The 21753-nt window shown below is 35.1% G+C and overlaps 1 protein-coding gene across 2 annotated transcripts; it reads left to right on the top strand.

Annotated features, from left to right (window-relative positions):
• The first annotated feature begins 1591 nt into the window (after nucleotides 1–1591).
• On the top strand, nucleotides 1592–20074 carry LOC135127740 (uncharacterized). 2 transcript variants are annotated; one of them, XM_064054334.1, is made up of 5 exons: nucleotides 1592–1710; nucleotides 1764–3894; nucleotides 3951–4144; nucleotides 18921–19058; nucleotides 19120–20074. In XM_064054334.1, the coding sequence occupies exons 1-5, from the start codon at nucleotides 1708–1710 to the stop codon at nucleotides 20008–20010; spliced, it is 3357 nt and encodes a 1118-aa protein (XP_063910404.1). In that variant the 5' UTR covers nucleotides 1592–1707; the 3' UTR covers nucleotides 20011–20074. The 2 variants fall into 2 exon arrangements, with proteins under 2 accessions (XP_063910404.1, XP_063910403.1); XM_064054333.1 differs by having other exon boundaries at nucleotides 1761–3894.
• Nucleotides 20075–21753: the final 1679 nt, after the last annotated feature.

Here is a 21753-nt window from a genome sequence, read left to right as displayed (position 1 = left end):
AAAAATGTGACCTTTTATTAGGTAGCTCACGTGACAGTGACGTCATCGTACGTCACGATGAGATTGCAAAAATTATTTTTCATATTTTAGATCAGAAATTGTACATTTTCTGGGTTAATTTAACAACGTTTAAACAAACTAATTTGTTTTTACTAACCTCGTGTTCTTAGGAAAACGGATTTCGGTTTAATTATCATATATTGATAGTTATCATATTTCAACATTATGAATTCTATTAATTATGTTTAAATTTTATTTAATTATATCGCGAAAATGTATAGCTTTGACCCACCAACTTCAATCGTTTCGAAAATTTATCCAAAATGTAAACATTGTCGACCAAACGAATCACGGAATCCGATAAATTAAAACTGAAGTCGTACTTACCCTGTTTTCGGTCCTTTTCGGAAAAATATCCATTTTCGTTCGTGTTCACAGCACTAACACAACATATTTTCCGTAATATGTATTAATAATAAACTAGAAATTCGCTAAAACGCTCCACTTTTACGCCGAAATGAAGCGACGATCTTGCCGCCATCAAACAGAAATTAAAACTGAATACAAAGGACCGAAACACGTGACCTTTATACAAGTAGCTCAGGTGACATTGACGTCATCGTACGTCACGCTGAGATTGCAAAATTTATTTTTCATATTTTCGCTCAGAAATTGTACATGTTCGGGGTTAATTTAACAATGTTTAAACAAACTAATTTGTTTTTGCTAACCTCGTGTTCTTAGGAAAATGGTTTTCGGTTTAATTATCACATATTAATAGTTATCATATTTAAACATTATGAATTAAATTAATTATGTCATTTCTGCAACTCTTGAGTTATTTTCTAAAATAAATTGACTAATCCATACATTTTTTGTCACTGTAAAAGCAAATCTAAAAAATATGAATGCAATGATAAATTTACGAAAATATACTGATGATATTTTGCACATTTTAGATAGGATTTATTCGGGCAAAATCTTGAGATGACGTCATCAAGTTTTTCGGCTTGATAAACTATACTACACTATATACTATACTAATTAAAAACGTACCATGTCAAACAGTAACTTCAAAACGTCTGCAATAAATCTAAATATTTAGTTTTGCAATTCTTGATTCAATCAATAAAATAAACTGACTCAGTGATTAATTTTTTTTTGAGACACCCCCTATAAGCAAAACTAAAAAATATGAATGGAATGATAAATCACAAGTATAGTCTCATCCTATTTTGGATATTTTAAAAAGGATTCATTTGGCAAAATTTTGGGCTGACGTCATCAATTTTTTGGAAGAAGTAAGTATTATTTTGAATAAAAATGTATTATGCTTATCAGATGTTTAAAACATCTGCCAGATTTCAAAGCATTCGGTTTGCAGATTCAAAATTAAGTTGTAAGTGAAACGAAGTTCACGGGGTCAGCTAGTTGCGAATAAATATAACAATTTTTTCGTGCAAAACGTCCATTTGAATGCGGCAAAATGTCACTTTATTGCACACCGTTCCCGACACCCTAGCCACTTCCATCCCAATCTAGCCAGTGCTAGACAGGGATTTTGCGTTTTCACGATTGGTCATCGCCACCACGTGTGCGCTGTCAAACCTGTCAACCCAAACTTCATTCCAATTTTTAGTTTATAATTTAAAGAAAACAATTTTATTTCAGTCCATTACGTAAATATGGCAGTTACGAAATAAGATCATGGTACGTACACTCCTCCACTTTCATTTTCGCCCCTAATACCTATCACTTAGCAGAATGACTTGGACCTCGAGGACTTGGAATCCATGCTCTACAGTCAGGTTTATCATGGTGTGAATGACGAAACTGAGCCGCACGAGAATTTAAGAGAGACGTTATCGAAACCTACGGACGACATGAGAAGGCCTGGCAGATATTTCGGTCCCTGGAGCCCAGGCTCAAGGTTGCATAAGAACGCGCCACAGAAGAGTGGTTCAAAAACGCCTGGACGCAGAGACAATCGGCAGGAGGGTAGTTATAACAAGAGTTTCGGGAAAGCGCGAAAACCGGAGATTTCTATAAATCAGGTGCTTGTGGTGAGCCCAAAACCCATCATGTGTATGACTGCGAAAGAGCGAAGTAGAGCGCGACGCAAGTTGAAAATGAAGGAAAAAATAAAACAGAAGAAGGCTCTGAAGGCACTTAATGTCGCTAAGTCGGTGAAACAAGTAGAGCAGGATGTTATTACGGTGTCAGACAGCGAAGATGATAGCTGCGTCATAGTCGATAATAAGTGGCCCGTGTTGTCCGTAGCGGACTCAGACGACGAAAAAGAAACCGTGCGTGAAGACAACGTAACACAATCAAGTAACATTGACAATACAGAAAACACAGAAGTGGAGACTTTGAATGAAAGTTTAACAGATGACGTTATATTTATAGAACCTGTTGTAGCCCCTATTGAAGTTATCAACCTAGATGAAGAACTTGACGTTAGTAAAGAAAAACACAGCGAGACTGCGTCCTCTGCATCCTCCGACAATACTAGCATTAATGACTCTCCAACAAAAAACCTAACCCAACAAATGCACCAAGAACGTAAAGAACTGTTAAGAACTCCAGATTCCGCTTCAAACGATTTTATGAATAACTCAGGGGTCGAGTTGAATCAAAACAATTTCAATTTTAGTCTTCACGGGTCTGATTTTAACAACGACGCTTTCCTTAAGCCAGCGCCACCTACAGAAACCTGTGAAACTGAAAGCAGTTCGAGTACGACAGACGCAAATTCCGTAAATTTAATGAAAACGATAGTTTTTAATGAAGTGGATTTTCCAAAAGAGGACATATTTTCAGAAAACAATTTAGAGAGTTTTGGTAATTTTATAACCCCTCTTAGAACTAGTGCAACTATGAGTAGTGTGCAATCGTCGCCTTTGAGGCTTCCTGACCCCCAAAATAAAACTATTTATTCAAGTGATAGTAGCTCAGAGAGCGACTATGAGGAGGCTCAAATTGACAAGAAAGATGTGGCTCAAAAAGCGAAATTGTTGCCAGAATTGTCACCCATGCAGTTGAAACAGAGCGCTTCTCTTTCTATAGTGAAGAAAACGAAGAAAACGAGCGGTTTAGATAGCAAATATGATTTAATAAGTGGAACTGAATCTCCTGTGAAAGATATAAAAGCGAAAAATTCGTGTAAAAAGAAGAAAAAGAACAAGAAGAGAAAGAGCGGTAATGATGAAAGTTTTGAAAAAGAAATGGTGACTGAGGAGGTTGAAGATGAGTTAAAGAGGAAGAAACGAAAATCCAGTCAGATGGAGAATTCAGAACTTGGTGAGAACAACCAACCAAAGAAAAGAAATGTATCTATTAATAGCAATGATGTGACTCAGGAAGCCACTCCTGACGATGAACTTACACCTGTTGACGTTTCAGATCCTGCAGGCACAGGAAATAATGCAGACGTAAATGAATTTATAAAAAGCGACAGTTTTCAAATTGTTGAAAATATCGAAACGGAACTAACGCCATCTGTTGTCAGTCGTGACGAAACTAAAAATGACAGTGTACTTATCACAACAGAGGATCACACAACTCCACCAATAAACAACATTTCACTGATAGTAAAAGACGACAAACCCAACGAATCAAGTGACCTCCAACTTGTTGAAATTAAAGAAGAAGAAACTGAGTCGCCACCTGCACCGCTAGATGGCGTAGTCGTCGTCGAAGAAGTGTTCACTGAGACGAATACTCTGGTTGAATTATCAGACGCAGAGTCGGTGTTATCGTCGTTGCAAGAGCAACCAGACATCCAACTGAATTTCGAGGAGCCAAAAAGCGACGATAAAGTTTGCTTAACAGTCGAGTTTGGCATGGATTTGACTAAGTACAGTGTGAAAGAGCTCCAGCTGAAGATGTCAAGTAATTGATGTAAATCTATTGTTATTTTTCTTGTTACAATTTTCGCGATGTTATAGATGATCCAAAACTTTGGACAATCTTAGACTCTGATAGGTCGCCGTCGAGAAAAAATAGGGGGCGAAGGTGCACTAGGTGTAAGCAGTTTGGCCATGTCGGGATTAGGTGTACCAATAGGGTTGAACCGAAGTGTACGCTGTGTGGAGGACGTGGGCATTATGAACCGAGGTGTCCAAATAAACTCTGCACACAGGTATGATTTTTTTTTAGTTTCTTCATGAAGTAAATAATGCGAACTTTATTTTTTTGTGTTTTATTTTTGATATTATCATTAATTTCAGACTGTATTTATTTATTTTTACAACGTATTATTCAAGAAAAGGCATAATTTCTTTTTAGAAACGCATTTAACGGATTATTTTATCAGTAATTTCTTTAGTTAAACATTCTTTTCCTTTGTAGATTTGTTTGATTGTAAATAATAAAGACAACGATATTTCTAAGAATGAATTTAATTACGGTTGACTCCATTCAAATATTCTCTTAGAATTCTATCTATTAAATTAATTAAAAAAACTAGATGTATAACTTAAAAGTAAAGGCGGATTCATAGACCACAAATACAGAAGTATGTTATTTTATGTAATTTTAAGTAACATTTACTATGAACAATTTTGAGATGGTGTCATCAGATTGTTACTGGGGATGACTAGACAAATCGTGGTTAGAGTTTTACCGTCTGTATGATCGTTATAAAATTTTTAAGTTAAGTTTTACCTTCGTAAGTACTAGCCCCACGTATCCGCCCTCTATTTACTCAGAGGATATGCCATTTGCCAAAATAAGACTTATCTTAGCAACTACTACACTTTGAGAAAATAAAGGGCGGGTGGGCGGGGTTAGTATTTGTTAAGATAAAACTGATTCTGCCCCTATTAATCTTGTAAAAACTTGTGAAATTTGAAGGTATTAAATTGCAAATTTCCATAGTAACGAGTTCAATTTGTGCAAAATATGATGAGTTTTTACTTGTGATTTTTAATTGCATTCATATTTTTTAGATTTGTGGTGGCTAAAAAAACGAATGTGTCCATTTATTTTTTTGATTAAATCAGGAACGACTCACTCCATTTTCGCAGAAAATTTTGGTAATACAATACTGTTATTTTTAGTATTGCACTGCACCAATCCAAGTTGATATACATGTCCTTGCAAAATTCATCCCCACCAATAATGTGATGACGTCACTTCAAAATTGCACATAGTAAATTGTATGAAATAACATAGTCCCACACATGTAGTTTATGATTCCGTATTGAGTATTTACCCGAAGCGTCCAGATTTTTGGAAAAAAAATCAAAATTATAAAACATTTTGCAATTTAATTTTGAAACTGCAAAACCGAATGCTTTGAAATTTTCCAGATGTTTTAAAGTCTTGATAAGCATGATACATTTTTTAATCAAAATATATTTACTTATCCCCTCCAAAAAATTAATGACGTCACCTCAAAATTTTGCTGAATATACCCTATCTTAAATGTACAAAATATGAGTCTGTACGAACTTGTGATTTATTTTTAATATATGTATAATTATTTTTTTTTTAATTTGGTTATACAGGGTGTCTCAGAAAATTTAAATTTAACAAGTTATTACAAGGGGCAATTAATATTTTGCCTTTTTTCCTTAATTAATAAAATAAAAAATAAATAAAATAAATAAAATTAATATACATAATATTCTTTGAACAACACGATACTCAAAACATGTTTTCAATTTCTTGTAAAGAAATAAGTATTTTGCAGTTATACTCTGCCCCCTTGGTTCACGGCGAATAAAATAATCATCACAATCGAGATAGGGTGGGTGGGCGGGCTTACATTTTGCCTTTTTGTTTTAATATGTGTAGACTTCTTTTCACCACATCAAACTTAAAACATGTTTAAAATGGAAAATTTGGAACTATCGATTTTGCAAATGGGCGCCGCCCCATAATTGCAAAATCCATATTTCCTTGCAAAAATATATCATTTTAACCATGTTCTAAATTTCTTGTGCAAAGATGGCTATGTATATTAAGAAAAAAAGGCATAATATAAGCCCCGCCCACCCACCCCGTCTCAATTGTGATGATTTTTTTTTATTTGTCGTAAGCCGAGGGGCGGAGCTTAATTGCAAATTCCTTGTTTTTCTACGAGAAATTACCATGTGAAATATATTATTAACTAAATGTATTAATTAAAAAAGAAAACCAAAAGAGATGCTACTTTAGGCACGAGGAAAATTCTTGAAACATCTTGAAAATGGTAAATTTTTCTAAAGAAATGTGGATTATGTAACCTCCCTCTTTCGAAACGACAGTAAATGAAAAATTCGTCACAATTGAGATAGGGGCGGGTGGGTGGGGCTTAATCATTGGCTTCTTTTTCTTAATTATAGAGTTCACTTTCAACAACATAATACTTAAAACATAATTTAAGCCTCGAATTGACCATTTGATATATTAAGTAAATATTTTCTTATTGAAATGGATTAGCCCCACCCGCCCACCCCATCTCAATTGTGATGAATTTTTTTATTCGTCGTGAGACCGGGAGGTGAAGCTTAACTGCAAAGTCCATATTTTTGTACAAGAATTTATGGATTGAAATATGTTTGAAGCATTATGGTATTGTTTTGAGAAAAAATAGGAAACGAGAAGACAAAAAAAAATATTCAATAGGGGCAAATTCAGTCTTATCTTAGGAAGTACTAGCCCCGCCCACCCGCCCCCTATTTTCTCAAAGGATACGTCATTTGCCAAAATCAGTCTTATCTTACTGTAACCGTATTCGAGATACATCCACATAAATTTTTATGGCACCAATCATTCAAAAAGCGGTGCTCCTGAAACCGCAACCATAAATTATGAAAAGGGTTTGACAGGTCATTTTATACAGAGCCCTATTCGGGTTGAGTTGAAAGTTTTACCTGTTTTCGGGAATGAAAGGTATTTTGGATAGATTTGAATTGGTCTTCATTTCAATAACTGATTTTACGTCTTACTTGTCGGTCGTTATAGTGCCTTATCTTAATATATATAAATCTCGTGTCACAATGTTGGTCCTCAATGGACTCCTAAACCACTTAACCGATTATAATAAAATTCGCACACCATGTGCAGTTCGATCCAACTTGAGAGATAGGATAGTTTAAATCTCAAATTATAGTCGCAATTTTAATTTATTGCTAATTATTTGTCTGCTATTATTTGACAGTCACAATTATCTGTTAACTCCAAATGATTCTAACAGATGTCGATACCTTCCGACTGGGTTTCTAATATTTAAACGATTAAATTATTATTGTCAGTCAAATGCCACCGAAAAAATCTAACCTCAACAACGCGAGCAGCAAAGGGTCACGACGCAAACGTGTTGAAAGAGCTCAGCAATTACCAGAACAAATCGAAACAAGAAATGCAGCTGAAAGAATCAGGACTGCAGAAAGTCGTGCACAAGAATCTCAAGAACAGCGTGACGAACGTCGGCAACAGAATATTACGAGAACAAGAGCGGCACGAGAACGAAACATAGCTACAGTACGAGTACTAGATCGACAAAGGCAACGGATCAGCCGCTCATTAACACGTGCATCATTCGTTCGGCTTGCCTTTGAATATGCACCAGATATTAACTACTCAGCGCATTCAAAAATTGCTATCGGTGGAATGGATAAAGTATGTCAATATTGTCAGGGATTGAAATTTATCAAGTGTAAGAACATTTTAATTAATTGTGTTCAACGTACTTCCCCTTCAAATCTCAATCCAGTGAATTTGTATACCAACATCAACATTTTCGTCTTTGTTCGTAAATAATTTCATTGTACTAAAGGGTTATAGTAGTAGAAAGTCAAATAAGGAGATCACCATATTTTTTTACAAATACCATCTGTGTGAAAAAGTATAGTGGACTCCGTGACTGATGTTCTCTTATTGTTCCTCTTAGATTGTTTACTATAATGTAATATAACAAAAACTTTAGCCACAGCAACGCGTGGCCGGGTCAGCTAGTAATCTTATAAATATTATTTAACTAATACAATTTGTCTATTATTTCACCTTATTTTTTAACAGAGTACGGTCCTGAAAAATTCTGCCGGAACGTGCCGATATCTGGTCGCATGGGGTGTTAAAAGCAATAAATTACTGTTGCCATTGTGCAGGAGTTTCACTCATTATCTGCCATAAAATTTTATGTGGGTGTATCTCGAATGAAATTTGTATAGCCAGTACTAGTTACGCCCACCCGCCCCCTATTTTCTCAAAGGATGTCATTTGCCAAAATAAGACTCATATTAGCAAGTTATAGCCCCACCCCGCCCGATAAGTCTTATTTTGGCAAATGACATCCCCTGAGAAAATAGAGGGCGGGTGGGCGGGGCTAGTACTTGGTAAGATAAGACTGATTTTGGCAAATGACATATCCTCTGAAAAATAAGGGGCGGGTGGGCGGGGCTAGTATTTGTTAAGATAAAACTGATTCTGCCCCTATTAATCTTGTAAAAACTTGTGAAATTTAAAGATATTAAATTGCAAATTTCCATAGTAACGAGTTCAATTTGTGCAAAATATGATGAGTTTTTACTTGTGATTTTTAATTGCATTCATATTTTTTAGATTTGTGGTGGCTAAAAAAACGAATGTGTCCATTTATTTTTTTGATTAAATCAGGAACGGCTCACTCCATTTTCCCAGAAAATTTTGGTAATACAATACTGTTATTTTTAGTATTGCACTGCACCAGTCCGAGTTGATATACATGTCCTTGCAAAAATCATCCCCACCAATAATGTGATGACGTCACTTCAAAATTGCACATAGTAAATTGTATGAAATAACATAGTCCCACGCATGTAGTTTATGATTCCGTATTGAGTATTTACCCGAAACGTCCAGATTTTTGGAAAAAAAATCAAAATTATAAAACATTTTGCAATTTAATTTTGAATCTGTAAAACCGAATGCTTTGAAATCTTGCAGATGTTTTAAATTTATGGTAAGCATAATAAATTTTTAATCAAAATCTATTTGCTCATCCCCCGTAAAAATCGGTGACGTCACCTCAAAATTTTGCTGAATATACCCTATCTTAAATGTGCAAAATATGAGTCTATACGAACTTGTGATTTATTTTTAATATACAGTTGCCGCCAAAAAATTTCAGACGTCAGTGTCATTCAGTCGTCAGATAGTGTAAAGCAACCTTTAGATGTTTCTAACCTAAATATTTGACAGTCATTTTTAACTTTTACATTTGACACTTACATGAATGTAGCTGTAGCGTAAGCTGGAATTTTGAAAGTTTGACATTCCAGCTGTCCGAAATAATGACAATAAAGCATAGACTACATTAAAATTTTTGACATGACAGAAAAGTGATGTTTGAAATTTTTTGTCGGAAACTGTATGTATAATTATTTTTTTTAATTTGTGTCAGAAGATTTAATGACTAAGTTGTTAAAAAATAAATTAAAATTTAACAAGTTTTTACAAGGGGCAATTAATATTTTGCCTTTTTTCCTTAATATACATAATATTCTTTGAACAACACGATACTCAAAAACATGTCTTTAATTTCTTGTAAAGAAATAAGTATTTTGCAGTTATACTCGGCCCCTTTGGTTCACGGCGAATAAAAAAAATCATCACAATTGAGATAGGGTGGGTGGGCGGGCTTACATTTTGCTTTTTTGTTTTAATATTTGTAGTAGACTTCTTTTCACCACATCAAACTTAAAACATATTTAAAATGGAAAATTTGGAAATATGGATTTTACAATTAGGCTCCGCCCCATAATTGTAAAATCCATATTTTCTTGCAAAAATATATCATTTTAACCATGTTCTAAATTTCTTGTGAAAAGATGGCTAAAATTAAGAAAAAAAAAAGGCAAAAAAGGCCCACCTTGTCTCAATTGTGATGATTTTTTTTTATTTGTCGTAAGCCGAGGGGCGGAGCTTAATTATAAAATCCTTATTATACAAAGAAAACTAAATGTATTAATTAAAAAAGAAAACCAAAAGAGAAGCTACTTTAGGCGCGAGGAAAGTTCTGGCGAAACAACTTTTGCCCAATGTTTTCCTTAATATACATATAGTCATCCTTTTGCAACAAGAAACTTAAAACATCTTGAAAATGGTAAATTTTTCTAAAGAAATGTGAAGCTCCTTTCGAAATGACAGTAAATGAAAAATTCGTCACAATTGAGATAGGGGCGGGTGGGTGTTACTTGATCATTGGCTTCTTTTTCTTAATTATAGAAGTTCACTTTCAACAACATAATACTTAAAACATAATTTTTTCCCCGAATTGACCATTTGATATATTAAGTAAATATTTTCTTATTGAAATGGATAAGCCCCACCCACCCACCCCATCTCAATTCTGATGAATTTTTCTATTCGTCCGTTTTTTTGTACCAGAATTTATAGAGTGAAATATGTTTGAAGCATTATGGTATTGTTTTGAGAAAAAATAGGGAACGAACAAGAGAAAACAAAATTAATAGGGGAAAATTCAGTCTTATCTTAGCAAATGCTAGCCCTGGCCACCCGCCCCCTATTTTCTCAGAGAGGATGGCATTTGCCAAAATCAGTCTTATCTTAGCAAGTACTAGTCCCGCCCACCCGCCCCCTATTTTCTCAGAGAGGATGGCATTTGCCAAAATCAGTGTTATCTTAGCAAGTTATAGCCCCGCCCCTCCCGATAAGTCTTATTTTGGCAAATGACATACCCTCTGATAAATAGAGGGCGGGTGGGCGGGACTACTACTTGATAAGATAAGACTGATTTTGGCAAATGAGATCTGGGAAAATAAGGGGCGGATGGGCGGGCCTAGTATTTGTTAAGATAAAACTGATTTTGATTAATCTTGTAAAAACTTGAGAAATTGCAATTATATAATAATGATAAAACATAATGATTTTACAAGGTACAATTAATATTTTGTCTTTTTCTTTTAATATACATAATATTCTTTGAACAATACGATACTCAAAAACATGTTTTTAATTTCTTCTGTTCTTCTTCGGCGAATAAAAAATCATCACAATTGAGATAGGGTGGGTGGGCGGGCTTACAATTTGCTTTTTTGCTTTAATATGTGTGGACTTCTTTTCACCACATCAAACTTAAAACATGTTTAAAATGGAAAATTTGGAAAAATCGATTTTGCAATTAGGTCCGCCCCATAATTGCAAAATCTATATTTCCTTACAAAAATGTATCATTTTAACCATGTTCTAAGTTTCTTCTTGTGAAAAGATGGCTATGTATATTAAGAAAAAAAAAAGGCATAATATAAGCCCCACCCACCCACCCTGTCTCAATTGTGATGATTTTTTTTATTTGTCGTAAGTCGAGGGGCGGAGCTTAATTATAAAATCCTTATTATACAAAGAAAACTAAATGTATTAATTAAAGAAGAATACCAAAAAAGAAACTACTTTAGGCGCGAGGAAAGTTCTGGCGAAACAACTTTTGACCAATGTTTTCCTTAATATACGTATAGTCATCTAAGAAACTTAAAACATCTTGAAAATGGTAAATTTTTCTAAAGAAATGTGGATTTTGTAATTAAGCTCCCTCTTTCGAAATGACAGTAAATGAAAAATTCGTCACAATTGAGATAGTGACGTGGTGGGTGGGGCTTAATCATTGGCTTCTTTTTCTTAATGTATGGAGTTCACTTTCAAGAACATAATACTTAAAACATAATTTTAACCTCGAATTGACCATTTGATATATTAAGTAAATATTTTCTTATTGAAATGGATAAGCCCCACCCACCCACCCCAACTCAATTCTGATGATTTTTTTTTATTCGTCGTGAGACCGGGAGGTGAAGCTTAACTGCAACCATATTTTTGTACAAGAATTTATGAATTGAAATATATTTGAAGCATTATGGTATTGTTTTGAGAAAAAATAGGGAACGAAGAAGAGAAAAAAATAATAATAGGGGAAAATTCAGTCTTATCTTAGCAAGTGCTAGCCCCGCCCAGAATACAATACTTAAAATATCATGCGATGAATTTGAGGTTAGAATTATGTCCAACTGCGTCATCAGATTTACAAACTTGCCGTTGACGTTGAAGTTCCCGTTGCAGTTGCTATCCTGCTGACACGTTGCTTTTAGAACTGAAAATTGTCATTTATTAACTCCGTTGTCAAGTTGCCGTTAAAAGTAACTTTGATGTTCAACTTTTGCCGTGTTTAAAGAGGTTGTGGAAGAAGTTGATTACTACAAAAATTTATCATTTTAGGCATGTTTTAAGTTTCTTGAAATAAGTGTACACATATTAAGAAAAACAAGGCAAAATGTAGCCCCGCCCACCCGCCCTGTCTCAATTGTGATGATTCTTTTTTATTCGTCGTGAGCCAAGAAGGCGGAGCTTAACTGCAAAAAATCCTTATTTTGGAGTATCGTGTTGTTCAAAGATGACTATGTTTATTATTACATTTTGCTTTTTTTTCGTAATGTACGTAGTATTCTTTGAAGAAAAACATATTTTTAATTTCTTGTAAAGAAGTAAGTATTTTGCAGTTAAACTTCGCCCCCTTGATTCACGGCAAATAAAAAAAAAACATCACAATTGAGATAGGGCGGGTGGGCGGGCTTACATTTTGCCTTTTTGTTTTAATATGTGTAGACTGCTTGTCACTTTTTTTAGATGGCTATGTATATTAAGAAAAAGAAAGGCAAAATATACGCCCCGCCCACCCACCCTATCTCGATTCTGATGATTTTTTTTATTCGACGTAAGCCGAGGGGTGGAGCTTAATTGTAAAATCCTTAGTTTTCTACGAGAAATTACCATGTGAAATATGTTCTTAAGTAATCATGTTACATAAAAGAAAACTAAATGTATTAATTAAAAAAGAAAACTAAAAGAGAAGCTACTTTAGGCGCGAGGAAAGTTCTAGCGAAACAACTGTTGATCTAAGAAACTGAAAACATCTTGAAAATGGTAAATTTTTCTAAAGAAATGTGGATTTTGTAATTAAGCTCCCTCTTCCGAAACGACAGTAAATGAAAAACTCGTCACAATCGAGATAGGGGCGGGTGGGTGGGGCTTCTTTTTCTAAAACATAATTTTAACCCTGAATTGACCATTTGATATATTAAGTAAATATATTTTTTTTTTAAATAGATAAGCCCCACCCATCCACCCCATCTCAATTCTAATGAATTTTTTTATTCGTCCGTTTTTTGTACCAGAATTTATGGAGTGAAATATGTTTGAAGCATTATGGTATTGTTTTGAGAAAAAATAGGGAACGAAGAAGAGAAAAAAAAATAATAGGGGAAAATTCAGTCTTATCTTACCAAGTACTAGCCCCGCGCACCCATCCCCTATTTTCTCAAAGGATATAGCATTTGCCAAAATCAGTCTTATCTTACCAAGTACTAGCCCCGCCCACCCGCTCCCTATTTTTTCAGAGAAGATGGCATTTGCCAAAATCAGTCTTATCTTACCAAGTACTAGCCCCGCCCACCCGCCCCCTATTTTCTCAAAGGATATGTCATTTGCCAAAATCAGTCTTATCTTAGGAAGTACTAGCCCCGCCCACCCGCCCCCATTTTCTCAAAGGATATAGCATTTGCCAAAATCAGTCTTATCTTACCAAGTACTAGCCCCGCCCACCCGCCCCCTATTTTCTCAAAGGATATGTCATTTGCCAAAATCAGTCTTATCTTAGGAAGTACTAGCCCCGCCCACCCGCCCCCATTTTCTCAAAGGATATAGCATTTGCCAAAATCAGTCTTATCTTACCAAGTACTAGCCCCGCCCACCCGCCCTCTATTTTCTCAGAGAGGATGGCATTTGCCAAAATCAGTCTTATCTTAGCAAGTACTAGCCCCACCCACCGCCCCCTATTTTCTCAAAGGATATGGCATTTACCAAAATCAGTCTTATCTTACCAAGTACTAGCCCCGCCCACCCGCCCCCTATTTTCTCAAAGGATATGTCATTTGCCAAAATCAGTCTTATCTTAGGAAATACTAGCCCCGCCCACCCGCCCCCATTTTCTCAAAGAATGTGGCATTTGCCAAAATCAGTCTTATCTTACCAAGTACTAGCCCCGCCCACCCACCCCCTATTTTCTCAGAGAGGATGGCATTTGCCAAAATAAGACTTATACTAGCAAGTTATAGCCCCGCCCCGCCCGATAAGTCTTATTTTGGCAAGTGACATACCCTCTGATAAATAGAGGGCGGGTGGGCGGGACTACTACTTGGTAAGATAAGACTGATTTTGGCAAATGACATCCTCTGGGAAAATAGGGGGCGAGTGGGCGGGGCTAGTACTTGGTAAGAAAAGACTGATTTTGGCAAATGACATCCTCTGGGAAAATAAGGGGCGGGTGGGCGGGCCTAGTATTTGTTAAGATAAAACTGATTTTGATTAATCTTGTAAAAACTTGTGAAATTGCAATTATACAATAATGTTAAAACATAATGATTTTACAAGGGGCAATTAATATTTTGTCTTTTTCCCTTAATATACATAATATTCTTTGAACAATACGATACTCAAAAACATGTTTTTAATTTCTTGTGTTCTTCTTCGGCGAATAAAAAATCATCACAATTGAGATAGGGTGGGTGGGCGGGCTTACAATTTGCTTTTTTGTTTTAATATGTGTGGACTTCTTTTCACCACATCAAACTTAAAACATATTTAAAATGGAAAATTTGGAAATATCGATTTTACAATTAGGCTCCGCCCCATAATTGCAAAATCCATATTTCCATGCAAAAATGTATCATTTTAACCATGTTCTAAATTTCTTGTGAAAAGATGGCTAGTATATTAAGAAAAAAAAAAAGGCACAATATAAGCCCCGCCCGCCCACCTTGTCTCAATTGTGATGATTTTTTTTATTTGTCGTAAGTCGAGGAGCGGAGCTTAATTATAAAATCCTTATTATACAAAGAAAACCAAATGTATTAATTGAAAAAGGAAACTAAAAGAGAAACTACTTTAGGCGCGAGGAAAATTCTGGCGAAACAACTTTTGACCAATGTTTTCCTTAATATACGTATAGTCATCTAAGACACTTAAAACATCTTGAAAATGGTAAATTTTTCTAAAGGAATGTGGATTTTATAATTAAGCCCCCTCTTTCGAAATGACAATAAATGAAAAATTCGTCACAATCGAGATAGGGGCGGGTGGGTGGGGCTTAATCATTGGCTTCATTTTCTTAATTATAGAATTCACTTTCAACAACATAATACTTAAAACATAATTTTAACCTCGAATTGACGATTTGATATATTAAGTAAATATTTTCTTACTGAAATGGATAAGCCCCACCCACCCACCCCATCTCAATTGTGATGAATTTTTTTATTCGTCGTGAGACCGGGAGGTGAAGCTTAACTGCAAAGTCCATATTTTTGTACAAGAATTTATGGAGTGAAATATGTTTGAAGCATTATGGTATTCTTTTGAGAAAAAATAGGGAACGAGAAGAGAAAAAAAAATTAATATGGGCAAATTCAGTCTTATCTTAGCAAGTGCTAGCCCCGCCCACCCACCCCCTATTTTCTCAAAGGATATCTCATTTGCCAAAATAAGACTTATATTAGCAAGTTATAGCCCCGCCCTTATTGTGGCAAATGACATACCCTCTGATAAATAGAGGGTGGGTGGGCGGGGCTAGTGTTTATTAAGATAAAACTGATTTTGATTAATCTTGTAAAAACTTATGAAATTATAATGATATAATAATGATAAAATATGAATTACGAGCCCTAACAACTAAATGTTCGGACAAACTAACCGGAGCGTTCAAAAACCACTCTTTATGAATTAATTTTTAATTTTTATTATCAAATCACATAAAAATAGGAAGCTAAGATTTCAAAGAATAGTTTTTAATAAAAAAGTTGAATGTTTTACTTTACATAGAATTTTAATTCAAATATGACTGTGGATTTTTCAGAAAAAGTGAATACACTTTGGCAACTAATTATTCGGACAAATAAATAAAAAAATTAATTTTCACTAAGTAGGCGGTGTGAATTGTTTGATTGTTAATAAATACCATTCTCCTCTTCCTGCTTTACCTAACTGTGTTGTAAGATCCATAGAAAAATATATATATTCTTTAACAAAATGGTTCGTGGACGTCCACTTGAAAAATCATTACGTGCACTTATTGTAAAGAAGTATTGCCAAGGTAAAAAATTCGGGAAATTAGTGAAGAACTGAATTTAGCAAAGTCCACTGTAGCGGATATAATCTCACAGTATCGCGAAACTGGTGGACTAGACGTTAAAGGAAAAAGTTCAGGAAGACCGAAATTAGTTTCAGAAAGAAGTCAAAGGCTCCTTGTAAAACTTTGTAAAAAAAATCGAAGAAACACATTGCGGGACATAACAGCACAATGGACGGATGAAATAGGGCATAAGCTGTCACGAGAATGTTGTAGGAAATGGATTCACAAGTCAGGATTAAGTTTTTATAAGGTAATTTTTAAGTTTTTGGTTTACATTTGTTCCACCGTGCCGTTACAGGCCAAAGAAAAACCTTTAATAACGGCAAATCAAAAGAAAAATAGGTACAACTGGGCAAAGTCTAAGCTGGCATGGACCATGGAAGATTGGTCAAAGGTCATTTTTAGTGACGAGTCAAAATTTGATGTGTGCGTGGGAGATTTGCGGAGAAGAGTGATAAGATCAAAAAATAAAGCGTTCAATAAAGACTGTTTAAAACGAACTGTAAAGTTTCCTAAAGGAATAATGGTGTGGGGATGCATGTCAGCTAAAGGGTTGGGAAATTATGAATTGGTGGAAACGACTATTAACGCCATGAAATACCAACAAATTTTAGAAAACAGTTTGTTGCCCTCTGTTGAAAAACTGTATCCGGACAACGATTATATTTTTCAACAGGACGGTGCATCATGTCATACCGCAAAAAAAACTAAGAAATGGTTTGGGGATCATGATATAAGAGTCCTTTCATGGCCTGCGAACAGCCCTGACTTAAATGTCATTGAGACACTTTGGCACGATATAAAATCCGTTTTGCGCAACAACCCCCAACGAACACTCTTAGGTTTAAAAGCAAAAATCGACGAAGTTTGGGCAAGTTTTACTCCTGAATCCTGCAGAAGTCTTGTAAGTACTATGCCTGCAAGGATACGCGCAGTAATCAAAGCAAAAGGGGATGTTACACCATACTAAGTAAAAAAAAATACTCATGTCCGAATATTTAGTTGCCAAGTTTATTCGTTCATATCAGTTTCTTGTTGTGTTATAATTTTGTTAAGTTAATAATATTACAATTTTTGTTGAGAATATTGCATTAAAGATACCTACTTATATATTACTCTAATTTTGTTTTTGTAAAATACATTTTTTTTTCATTAAATTACATTTTTTTGTATAAAAGAATACGTGTCCGAACATTTAGTTGTTAGGGCTCGTATAATATTCAGAACATTTTGTTCGATTGTGTTTTAATTAATAATCGTTTTAGTCCTGTATTTTGAGAAGACAAATTCATCCAAATCAAACTAATTTCTACGTGATATTCTTTCGATGTATAAACATAAATAAACATTTGAGCGTCAAATTGCTATTACCTAGTGTTGAAGGACAAGGGTTGTTAGAGATGGATTATTTTTAGTTCAACATGGTGAGTCATCAGAATCTGACGACGGACTGTCCGTCAGTAGCGTAACATGCACACTTCAGTAGGGGGTGATTTTTAAATTTATTTTTTTAAATGGTAAACAATAACATGCGGAATAATAAACTTGAACAATTAAAAGTAAAAAAATCGACAAATTAGTCGCCACATTTTAAGATCTGGAATAATGTAATAAAGCCTATGCGGCAAACTGCTACTTTAATGTTTTCTCGATTATTCATGACCCCTAGAGTATGGAAAAATTGTCCCCGTTTATGTCTGTGGTCTATTGGCGATTTTTTTAGACGGATCGTCGTTTACGAATATCATGAAAATGGTAAAACGCTAATCAAATTTGTCTAGTTATCGCCACCAATAATTTGATGACGTCATCTCAAAATTTTGCACAGTGAATGTTATTTCAATTTCATAAAATAACTTGATTCTATATTCGGAGCTTATGAATCCGTTTTTATTTTTTACCGGAATATCCAGATGTTTTAAATTTTATGAAGGAGCCTATTGCAAAATCGATATTTCCTTATACTAATTTTGCATTTTGAACATGTCTTAAGTTTCATGTTGTGAAAAGAAGTGTACACATATTAAAACAAAAAGGCAAAATGTAAGCCCGCCCACCCGCCCTATCTCAATTGTGATGATTTTTTTTATTCGCCGTGAACCAAGGGGGCGGAACTTAACTACAAAATACTTATTTCTTTACAAGAAATTAAAAATGAGTATTGTGTTGTTCAAAGAATACAAGGTAAAAGGCAAAATATAAACCCCGCCCACCCACCCCATCTCAGTTGTAATGACTTAAAACACGTTTAAAATGTTAAATTTTTGTAAGGAAGGAAACTGAATTTATTGGACTATACTTACTTTAGGGTTGAAGGGAGTCATGTCTAGTACCTTGGACCAATTTTTTGACTATAAAGTTTCCCTAAGGTTTGCTAATGTATTATCGGAAAATATACATTGACATTCATGCGGTATTTGTGATGCTTTAGTGGCGAGGAAAATTGGCTGCAAATATGTGGATTTCAAATTTATTTTGGAAGTTCCCTCTCCTTGAAACACAAAAAAAATTGGAGATGACGTCATTGAGTTTTTGGAGGGCATAAATAGACAAGTTTTAATGAACGATTTACGATGTTAAAATAGTCGGTACAATTTTGAAATTTTTTCCATAAGTCTAGATGTCTGCGATAAAAATAAAGGCGGACAAATAAACTACGAGTATAGAAGCATATGATTTTGTAACATTTAAATAACAAAACAAATTTTGTCAACAGACAGAAAAAATACAATTTTTTAATATTTTCTTTTAGTGTGGTCAGCGAAGCCCCTATGCAACGACTTACTGCAACTCGTGCTTTAAATTCCGAAACTTTCGATGCCAGATTTGTTCCATGCCGGGTCACCTGCCCGACGCGTGTCCAGATTTATGGCGACGCTACCACTTAACAGTGAGTGAATAAATACACCCGAACCACTAATACAATACACAAATTTGTTATTATTGTTTAGACATCGGAAGGACCCCTCATCAAACAAACCGGACCATCATTAAAAGAAAAAAACCAATTATGGTGCTCTGGATGTGCCCGCTCTGGCCACTTAGAACACTCCTGTCGCTTTTACAAGTCGATTTATCCACCAACTGACGTCGACATAAAGAGCTACGAAGACATATATAAAGAGGAGACGAAACAACAAAAACCACTGCGATTCTCTCCACCCTCGAATCACCACATGAACAACCAGGTGTACCAACCAAGACCAGCATTTCGGGGCAACTATGCTCAAACTAGCCACAACTACAACCAAGTCAACCCCCAGTTCATCAAACCATTCATGGATGGAATATTCGTGGCCAACCAGCAGAATTTCTTTCCGCCTGAACCCCCGAATTTGCTCCAATACCCCCCCAACCACAACCATGTAGTTTTCAACAACGTTCTACCGACCTTCATCAGTTTCGACTCGCAAGTTCCCGCACCCAGCGCGTACGAGCCAGTCCCGGAATTGAAGTCCGGTAGTCGTTACTTTAAAACGAAAAGAAACGGTAAAGTGGCGAATTCGATGTTCTTCAATTCGACGGCAATTCAGCTGCAGCAGTTCGTCAGCGAGGAGTTGCGCAGGTTGACGAAGGTGGGTGTGATGTCGCACAAACTCGTGCAAGAGGTGCGGAAAAGGCGGATCCCGGATGACTACGAAATGCTCAATATGTTGCTGTTTGGGGTTTTTAACTTGAAGGAGGGAAAAGGGCACCTGGAGAAGTTGAAGCAGTTTAGTTGGACGAAGAAGTCGAGGGTGGATAACGGAACGAGACGGCGGTTGCTTGTGTCGTACTGTTATATTTTCGGACGGGATTGCCATCCTGATGTCGATTATAACGAATTGTTAAGGGTAGTTTAGAAGGCATTCGTTTTCGGAGTGCCGATACCAAATATTTTTTGTTTAAATACATACTTTGTAAATTTTGGTGTTTTTTAATTCCTGATTAAGCTACGGCGATTCGTGAGCTTTGTCTTATCTGAGCTTACAAACGTTTTTTGCAGCTCCCATTACCGCCATTAATTCATAATCACAGTCAATTAGAACTATGATGGCATACCTCATTGTAAAATTGACATTTATGACAAGTGAGTTTTTAAAATTGGTCTGAATTGCTTATTTTTTTATGTATCTCAACAAATAACTTACTTACTGTTTTGAATTTTTAAAACTGGTTCAAAACGACGAAACGCTTGAAAAAATTTCACTTTAAAAAAAGTGATTAAAAATTCTGAAAAAAATCATGAACACATGTTGATTCCAACAATATAGCGTGTTTCTCTTGTAGATTTCGGGCCGCAGAAATCATATCGGCTTTCATTTCTTCGATAACTCCAATGGTTTTTCCAGAATCGTCCTTTGAAATATTCAAAAATATGCAAAATATCCAAATTTTCGACCAGTTTTCAACAAAATTTTCGAAATTTTACTTAATACATTTTCTTGTAGATTTCAGGCCGCAGAAGTCATATTCGCTTTCATTTCTTTGATAACTCCATTGGTTTTTCCAGAATCGCCCTTTGATATTTCATTTAGATTTAATGCAATCTTCCACCAATTTTCATCAAAATTTTCGAAATTTTGAAAAATACATTTTCTTGTAGATTTCGGGCCGTGGAAGTCATTTCCGCAAACATTTCTTCGATAACTCGATTGGTTTTCCCAGAATCGCCCTTTGAAATATGGATGTAATGCAATTTCCACCAATTTTTATCAAAATTTTCGAAATTTTGAAAAATAGATTTACTTGTAGATCTAGGGCCGCAGAAGCCACTTCCGCAAACAGTTCTTCGATAATTCCATTGGTTTTCCAAGAATCGCTCTTTGAAATATAGATTTAATGCAATTTACCTACCAATTTTCATCAAAATTTTCACAATTTTTCAAAATACATTTTCTTGTAGATTTCGGGCCGTAGAAGTCACTTCCGCAAACAGTTCTTCGATAACTCGATTGGTTTTCCCAGAATCGCCCTTTGAAAAATAGATTTAATGCAATTTACCGACCAATTTTCCACCAATTTTCATCAAAATTTTCGAAATTTTTCAAAATACATTTTCTTGTAGATTTCGGGCCGTAGAAGTCACTTCCGCAAACAGTTCTTCGATAACTCGATTGGTTTTCCCAGAATCGCCCTTTGAAATATAGATTTTATGCAATTTACCGACCAATTTTCCACCAATTTTCATCAAAATTTTCGAAATTTTTCAAAATACATTTTCTTGTAGATTTAGGGCCGGAGAAGTCATTTTCGCAAACATTTCTCCGATAACTCGATTGGCTTTCCCAGAATCGCCCTTTGAAATATAGATTTAATGCAATTTACCGACCAATTTTCCACCAATTTTCATCAAAATTTTCGAAATTTTTCAAAATACATTTTCTTGTAGATTTAGGGCCGTAGAAGTCACTTCTGCAAACATTTCTTCGATAACTCGATTGGTTTTCCCAGAATCGCCCTTTGAAATATAGATTTAATGCAATTTACCGACCAATTTTCCACCAATTTTCATCAAAATTTTCGAAATTTTTCAAAATACATTTTCTTGTAGATTTCGGGCCGTAGAAGTCACTTCTGCAAACAGTTCTTCGATAACTCGATTG

Source organism: Zophobas morio, unplaced genomic scaffold (assembly GCF_036711695.1).
Source record: "Zophobas morio isolate AGI-343-1 ecotype UQ-CSIRO unplaced genomic scaffold, CSIRO_AGI_Zmor_V1 ptg000012l, whole genome shotgun sequence".
NCBI lineage: Eukaryota > Metazoa > Arthropoda > Insecta > Coleoptera > Tenebrionidae > Zophobas > Zophobas morio.
The sequence above is the reverse complement of the archived record's forward strand: the minus strand, read 5'-3'. Positions and strand labels throughout refer to the sequence as shown.

Coding starts and splice junctions, on each gene's coding strand:
- LOC135127740 (XM_064054333.1), top strand. Junction 3,895..3,950: donor GCTCCAGCTGAAGATGTCAA/GTAATTGATGTA, acceptor GCGATGTTATAG/ATGATCCAAAACTTTGGACA. Junction 19,059..19,119: donor GGCGACGCTACCACTTAACA/GTGAGTGAATAA, acceptor ATTATTGTTTAG/ACATCGGAAGGACCCCTCAT.